Source organism: Atta colombica, unplaced genomic scaffold (assembly GCF_001594045.1).
Source record: "Atta colombica isolate Treedump-2 unplaced genomic scaffold, Acol1.0 scaffold161, whole genome shotgun sequence".
NCBI lineage: Eukaryota > Metazoa > Arthropoda > Insecta > Hymenoptera > Formicidae > Atta > Atta colombica.
In genome coordinates, this window is record NW_017259252.1 from 471,092 (window position 1) to 479,613 (window position 8,522).

An 8,522-nucleotide genomic window follows, 5' to 3' on the forward strand; every position below is an offset into this window, starting at 1 on the left:
CTTTCTGCTAGTATTTAGAATCCATTTCTAAGAGAAATTGCCGTTTCGCAATCGATTTTCAATAATTGAGTTGTAAAAGCGTTCACGAAATTCAGATAATGTAATAAATTTTAGAAATATAAGATTAATGTTGATTTTAGATTCAACATTATCGCAAAAGTACGCACCTGATTATCTACAATGAAAGCCACTTCGCTGTGTTCTAACGTCGGATGAGTGTACAGAATTGCGTTATAAGGTTCCACTACTGCAGTCGATACCTATGAAAAATGTAAACGCTTTCGTAATAAAGAAAATAATTAGATAGTCAAACAAATCGACAATTTCATAGTTTGTTGAGAAAGTAGACTATTCACTAAATAGTATCAAGGAAGCAAACAGAAATGTATATATGTATACAGACTATATTATTATATCATTAAATTAAATTAAAATTAAATTATATCATTTGAATTTTTTTCAAAGAAATCAAAGTTCTTGAGCAAAAATCGAAATATTCCGAGTAGGGAGAATAATATTACCTGTGGGGCTGGATAGATACTAAAAGTCAGTTTACTTTTCTTCGGATAATCTGCGGACAGTTGTTCCATAAGCAGACTCGAGAATCCGGAGCCTGTGCCACCGCCGAAAGAATGGAAGATTAAGAAGCCTTGCAAGCCTTTGCACTGCTCTGTCAGTCTGCGTATTCTGTCCAAAGTGAGATCTATGATTTCTTTTCCTGAAAAATCGCAAGATCATTAATAATACATGACTATCATTCTATTAAAAAACACATTTAACGATCTTCTCTTACAAAATGAATTTATATAGAATATTTTTGGCCAATCGTTTATACGTTATAATTAAGCTTCAACCTTTTTACAGATTTACAATTGTGAAGGTAAATTGAAGTACCTATTGTATAATGGCCTCTGGCATAATTATTAGCCGCATCTTCCTTCCCGGTAATCATTTGTTCCGGATGGAATAATTGTCTGTAAGTACCCGTGCGCACTTCATCTAAAGTATTAAAAAATATAATTCGTTATTATATCTTCTTAACTCTATTATTAATGTATAATAATACACGTACCTAAGAAAAATTTACAGTGATTAAATGATTGAGACCAGGATTTAATGATCAGTGATTAAATGAAAGACGTAACTCTCAGCAATGTAAAGTTATAAAAATTTGTATCTTCAACTCAACAATCAATAATTTCTTTAATAAATGAATTTTTCAATTATAATGCTCAAAAATGAATTATTCTTTCTAGGACACTTGCCTACTACCGTTGGCTCGAGATCGACCAAAACCGCTCGTGGGACATGCTTCCCCGAACCAGTCTCGGAAAAGAATGCGTTAAAGGAATCATCTCCGGAGCCCACACTAACATCGCTGGGCATTTGTCCGTCTGGATGAATACCATGCTCCAGACAATAAAGCTCCCAACAGGCGTTTCCCATTTGCACGCCCGCTTGTCCTATGTGAATGGATATGCATTCCCGCTGCGCATAAACGGGAAATACTTGTGCAATATATCCCAATATATTTCATAAATCTACATACGCAATAAAATAATATAATTCGATCAAAATCCAAAAGAAATTATTTATAAAAATAATTTTCTCTCTCTTTTTTCCTTTCACTCACTTATATTTTCAATTCTTTGTTATTTAGTTGAAATAAATTCTTTCGCCTTTTCTCAAATAATGGTATATAAATAAATAATAGAAATAGTAAAAAAATTTATATGGATTAGAAAGTCTACTTTAGTTTATTTTGCTTTTCGTTATTTGCACTGGAAAGAGTTTGGATACATTAATTAGAATTTTGGTTGAAAATGGATCAAAATTTTTTGGTTGAATCTATAGTTCTACGATAAGATATTAAGATTTAGAATTCTGAATGATACATCAGATCATTATTTAAAACTTATGCTTGTGCCTTCAAAGAGCAATCATGATTGATATAATATAATTATAATCACGCCACTGCAAAGAGATATTGTTTGTTATCGTAAGTTTTCGTATTACTTTAAAGTTGAAACTGACGGAATAGTCCCACCCTACTCTGTGAGAGGAGAGAGAGAGGAGGGTATATACATTAAAGACAAAACTATTCCATTATAAGTCGCATAAATAGTCATATTCGCTACACTACACTTCATTTAAGTATTATTACCACCTTAGAAATCGTTAAAAAATTCACGACAGCCTTTACTGCGTTCATAATTTCATAATACAACACGAATAGATCGTTACGGATGTATTACACATATTTTCAAGATAATGAGAAAATTACAGAAAATTATTCTAGATTGCATTTAAACGTAATACAAAAAAAAATTAGCAGCAGTTTAGAATCATCAAAAGTTATTTCACTAAGAAATTGAAACTTTTTAGCTTTACTTTAATGGAAATAAAATAAATGTACGAAGTACACGTAATATGTAATAATGAAATGTAATATAATAAACTAACAGATTACAAGATCAATTGAGAATATAAACAGATGTTTCGATAATGATCTCCTTTAGGTCATTATCAATATTTACTAATTATAGTAAATATTATAATTACAATATAATGATGTTAATATAATTACATATATAATATAATTACAATATAACGATGACGGCCAAGATTGAGAATAGATACATAAAAAAATACAGTCTTCAATTAAGATATAATCCATAAAGAAGCTTCGATGTAAAAGCTTCGCACGTAATAATTCATTGTTAGTCACAATTTCTGAAGAATCTCAGTGCAAATTTGATAATATGATATGATAGTAACGCTAAAAAAAGCGCAGTATAAAATTGGATGACAAAATATAGTAACGCCAATAAAAGGTTCATAGCAGCCGGAAATTTTATAAGTAATCAATCGAATAAAAAAAATGGAAGAATCTGTTAATATACAAAAATATATTAAGTAAAATGAAAAAATAATTAGGTTCATATAATTTAAAATATAAAGTGTAAAAAGAAAAATGTGTACATAATAAAAATTGATACCTTAATAAGCAAAATGTGTTGTTTAATATTATATAATAAAATGTAATAAAGTACGATTGAGTCAATATATAAAATAAAATAAAGATTGGCGTGTAAGCAAATGCGATAGAGATGATCGTTATTGTCTAAAATATTATTGTATAATAAGAGTCATTGAGAGTCAAACTAAAAGAGAGAAATATTGCCCGATATGGGAAGGGTAAAAATTAGGAGTGAGGAAAAAGAAAACTAGGAAGGGGAAAGAGATTGTATAATATGAAGATAGGATTTCGGTGACATTTTGCCTATTTAAGCTCTGTTTCTGTCTTTTGATATGAATCATTTCTGAATTATATTTATATTATAATTATTGTTAGTTTATTACATTAAATTTGAATTGTTTTAGCCCTTCGTATTACATTTATTTTATTTAATATACTTTGCCATATGACATTATGTATTTTAATGAAAATGTATGAAAATATTTTATAAAATAAAAACAAAAATTTCAATTTTTAATGTAAATACTGTTTAAAGTGTAAAATTAACATAAATTTAATGTAAAATTTCATTGCGATTCAGAGATTAATTATTCTGTAAACAAATAATTTATAGTAAATAAAAATTTATTTATAGAACAATCATGTTGTGCCAAGATGATAAAACTTAAAGATTAATTTTTGTACGAATATGAAAATACTTATGAAAAGATTTTTTGAAGTCGCTGATTTCAAATATAACATTAAAAGTATATTACAAAAAAAAATCAATTCTGCAACAAATTGTTATAAACAAATTGAACAATTACAATTTGAAATAGAACCGAAAAGAGAACTCTAATTAAATATGAAGAATTTCTATTTTTGACCGAGAAGCAGATCTTAAATACTTTATTCATTTAATAGATTTATATATATTACTGATTCCACATTCTACAAACCACCGAATTGCTTTTCCGCTATTTAAGATTTGGTATTACTATCCTGTGTGCATTCATGCACACAGGATAGTAGTACCAAATCTTAAATACAAGCAATTTAATAATTTTTTATACTAATAAGCATCTGATAAGCATATTCATTATTTTAAACTTGATTATTTTTTGAGTATATTTCAACCCTCTATACATTATAATGAAACTTTGTATAAACCATTTTGAATATGTATTTATTTAAAGTAAATATTGATCAGAAAGTTCGTGTCATTTTTTTTAGCACAAAATTTATATTTACAATACCTTCATAAAAAATAAACGAAATTTAAATAAAAAAAAAAACAGTTTTGAAGAAGCTTGAAAAGCTCTCTACTTTAAAAGGTTACTATGTTTTTTGAGTTTCTGTAGAGTTTGGTAATTTTTATATATAGAAAACTATGAACTGAAAAAGATGGAAAATTTTCTTTTAATTTTGGATTCTTCTAATTTTCCTCAAAAAAATTTGCGAAAATTTTCGATCCAAAGCTTAAAGTTTTTCCTACAAAATCGTTTTTTAAAAATATTCTCAAGATTTTTTTGAAGTTATTGAAGTTATCGAATTGAGTAAAAGGAGCCTTTTGACTTTGATTGCTCATAACTTCGTTAAAAATCATCATATCGCAATTTAAAAAACAAATTTTTGTTAAAACTTTGCCTTTGAATGGATATACAATAACATATAATAACAACAAATATATTTTATGTATAATTTTGAGTTAAAAAAAACAGCACGAATTCCAACTCAACCAACTCAATACTCATACGAAAAAATTGAGATTTTGTCATTATTTTTTACATTTTAACATTATAACAAGAAAACAATAATAACAAATAAAGTAAATAAATTAAAATGTATTGTTCAATAAAAATAGAATGTTGTAAGTATACCTTTTATACATAATTTAAAAAAGTATGAATATATAATAAGAATTGAATAAAACATCAATTGGATAAATAATAAAAGGTAAAAAGAGTTAAGAGCTAACGTTAATTCTTGATAGCTAATATTTAATATCTTTCAAATTTTTAATCAATTTTTGTTTCGTTCTTAAACTAGGATCTTTTCAATATTAATACATAAAAACAATTCCTTACCTTACATAATAAATCAAATATTAAAAACGGTTGAATATTACAAATTAAAAATCTAAGTATGTGGTGAATCTAATTTCCATGCTTCGTTGTCATTTTTTCATTGATCAATATTATTAGATATCAGTTGTAATCTCATGCTAAATATATAAACACATTTATAAAAATGGATATAATATATCCTTAAATGTAAAATATTATTAAATATCAGTATCTGTGTTTTATTATTAATTACCTTTTTTGCCATTCTTAAAAAAAGTTTCTGCTCATTAACTATTAGAAATACAGGATAATCGACAATGCACTTTCACAAAAAATATGTTTATATAAGTATCAAGACACAAAGATATTTAATTAATTCATATTAACTGATTTTATTAATCGTCTGTTTTCTTGCATCAAATATTCATTCAACGTAATTGAATCTATATGATTAGTTTTACAACAATTTTTACTGTACTGATAATATTGAGTTCACTTAAAAAATTTCTACAGATTGCACAGATATTAGCTATTCTAAGGAAAATAAATAATTCAAAGAATCTATAGGAAATTTGAACTTTGATTGAGGTCGATTCCGTTGTATGTATATCTATTTGTTATTTATTTCTATCCATTCATTTTTCTATCCTATAATTTTTACGTTGATCAAAAATTAAAATAATGAATCTTTTTTTTATGGGATTATAAATATATAAATAATTGTATCATTTCCACGTGAATCTTTTTTTTATGGGATTATAAATATATAAATAATTGTATCATTTCCACATGATGTAATTCACATATTTATGCTGTCCTACAATAAAATATCCTACCGCAAATGATATCAAGTTTCTGATTTAAAAAACACACGAGTCTGTCGAGCGAGTTTAACAAGCCTTAACGAGATTGAGCAAAGGAATACGAGCTATGCTTAACAAGGGATGATTACCGGTGGCCCAGACATCGTCGACTAAAGCAGTGTCTGTCAACAAGGTCTGGTAGAAAAATGCCACCTTGACCTAATGTGTCCCCCATGGATAATTCAGCCGTAACCTAAAAGTGAGCATCTATCTATCTATATTGGCGTGCTTATAGCCGGCCTACTTTCTGACTTATGGACGCACATGGGCGATGTGTCGTCTCTCGTGCAATACGATATTATACGTACTCTATATCTGCATGATACGTTAAAATCGATTTTTTACAGGTTGACACACTGTAACCATAGCAGCTTAATCGAATATCAAACTGCATACTCGCATATGACGCGATTGCATCGATTCAATCAAAAAGATTTCATTGTGATCTTAAAATTAATAGACGTAAGAGAACACAAATTTGTCATTCAATATACAACTGAGTAACGCAGGTTTTACTGATCTCAGCTGAATCTTAGTGCTTAAATAATATTTGTAAAACGGGATATAAATTCATATCGACAATATTATTTAAGTCCTAAGATTTAGATAAGGCCTTCGTTATTCAATTGTATTCACATTTGCGATTTTAAAACATTTTGTTTATTTGTCGTTCAACTCTCATAAAACAATTTGAGCCGAATGGAATCCATTCCTAAATCCTAAAAATATTATTCTCGCTTCAGAGAAAAATATTCGATACAAGCGTGTTAATGTATAAATATTTGGACATCCTAAATAATGTGGTTATAACAATAATGAGTTTTCACATTGCTCATTCAGTTTTTCTAAAACTCGTATTATTATTATAACCACAATATTTAGGATGTCCAAATATTTATGCGTTAACATAAATTTGTATCGAATATTTTTCTCTGAAGCGAGAAATAATATTTTTAAGATTTAGGAATGAATTCCATTCGGCTGTTTAGCACTCTCAATTTTACTAATATATATTTACTATGTTGTCGATTGACAGGTATTCAAAGCATGGATCGATATTTCGTAATTCATGTTTCTCATGTAGTTGAAATATATAAAAAAATAAAAACCTATATAGTATCAATAAGATTGATATCTCAATTTCTTTTGATATTTCACAAATATATTAATCATTTTGAAAAATTTATGCGTAGTAGTATTTAGCTTTGTTTAACTAACGGTAAGAAACCGTAACAGAGTTAAACTAAAAGATTTTGTTAAAAAAAGCATTGCATTTCAATATTAAAAAAGTTATTATGTTTATTAACATAGAAATTTCTTTAATATTTTACGAAACATTATTTTCGGACAGAGATTTTTTTCAATCGATCTTTTAATCATTTCTCCTTGAGTTTCTTTTCCATTCATTTAATCTACTCGAAAAAAACTTTTAATTGACCTCATAAGCTCTAAGTGAACATTTAAAAGCACAAGCGTGATATTTTCCTAGCTGTATACTTTTATGACGTGTATAGCATGTATATTATACGCTTACCAGGAACAGCGTTGTTGTATAAAGACCTACAATTCTCGTTATTAAAATGTTTACAAATGTATATGTTTGTGTAACAAATAGAAGAATTACATTAATATTATTAAAATTCATACATTTTAATATATGAAGATAAAAATTACGATAAATAAGTGTATAAATGTGTAAATAATGATAATTTAAAAAAAATTACGATTTTAAATATTGAATGTTAGAAAAATGTTGAAAATATGTTAAGAATATGCTGAAATATTTTGTCTCAGCAAATAGATATTATTGTCGTTAATCAAAAATGATGACAAATAATGTCTATTTGCTATCTGAGACAAAATATTTCGTTAAAACGACAAATATTGTCAGGCTTGTTACCTACGATTTTTTATGTAAATGCATTTGCATATAAAAAGCTCTATTCTATTTATTAATATAGAAACTAAATAGAATAATAAGGTAATAAGATTATATTTTATACAGTTGTATCCTAATATTATCAAATATTATCAATTAAAATATATATTATAAATTTTCTTTATTTTTTTGAAGAATAAAAATGATTTTGGAAGTAATTTCCTTTATAAAATCAGTCTCCAATTATAAAATTAAATTGAACATGTTTTTATTAAAATACAAAATACACACACACACACACACACACACACACACACACACACACACACACATATATATATATGTTTATTTTTTTTAAGGAGAAATATAATAGTTGAAAATATTCGATATTAATGAAAAAGATGTAATAGAGAAGCAAAGTACTTACCATTTTTTCGATATCTGATTATTCGTTTGCACTCGATAGCAAGCAGCGTGTCGGACCACGACTCGTTCACTGTCTGACTTTGCGGATAGTACGATCACTGCGCTTCGCCATTTAATAGTAGCGCTACATACGGTATCTATCTATGAACCGGAATTCATAAGCGACGCGAATCAGCTTAAACTGCTATAGTATTCACGACAATTGCATATGCGGGTGCACATCTACAGACAAGGTACACTATCGGTCATTGTTTTCTCGGGAATAGTTCAAGGTACAGGAATGTTCTTTTGTACACAACTCTGGTAAAGAAAAAGGTCAAAGATATCTT

At 27.3% G+C, this 8,522-nt stretch overlaps 1 protein-coding gene and 1 long non-coding RNA gene across 2 annotated transcripts in view; one reads left to right on the forward strand and one right to left on the reverse strand.

Annotated features, from left to right (window-relative positions):
- The window catches only part of LOC108685884, a 14,923-nt gene extending 13,589 nt beyond the window's left edge, over positions 1-1,334 (forward strand). Inside the window, exons 2-3 of the long non-coding RNA XR_001931682.1 lie at positions 865-976; positions 1,257-1,334. This is a non-coding gene — a long non-coding RNA (uncharacterized LOC108685884). The remainder of the gene's footprint in view (positions 1-864; positions 977-1,256) is intronic.
- The window catches only part of LOC108685883 (tubulin alpha-1 chain-like), an 11,045-nt gene extending 2,786 nt beyond the window's left edge, over positions 1-8,259 (reverse strand). The window contains exons 1-5 of the mRNA XM_018190892.1: positions 8,195-8,259; positions 1,260-1,488; positions 895-999; positions 522-718; positions 168-260 (exon numbers count right to left, since the gene is read on the reverse strand). Of these exons, the coding sequence (XP_018046381.1) occupies positions 168-260; positions 522-718; positions 895-999; positions 1,260-1,488; positions 8,195-8,197 (627 nt within the window). The 5' untranslated portion in view covers positions 8,198-8,259. The remainder of the gene's footprint in view (positions 1-167; positions 261-521; positions 719-894; positions 1,000-1,259; positions 1,489-8,194) is intronic.
- Between the last annotated feature and the right edge of the window lie 263 nt (positions 8,260-8,522).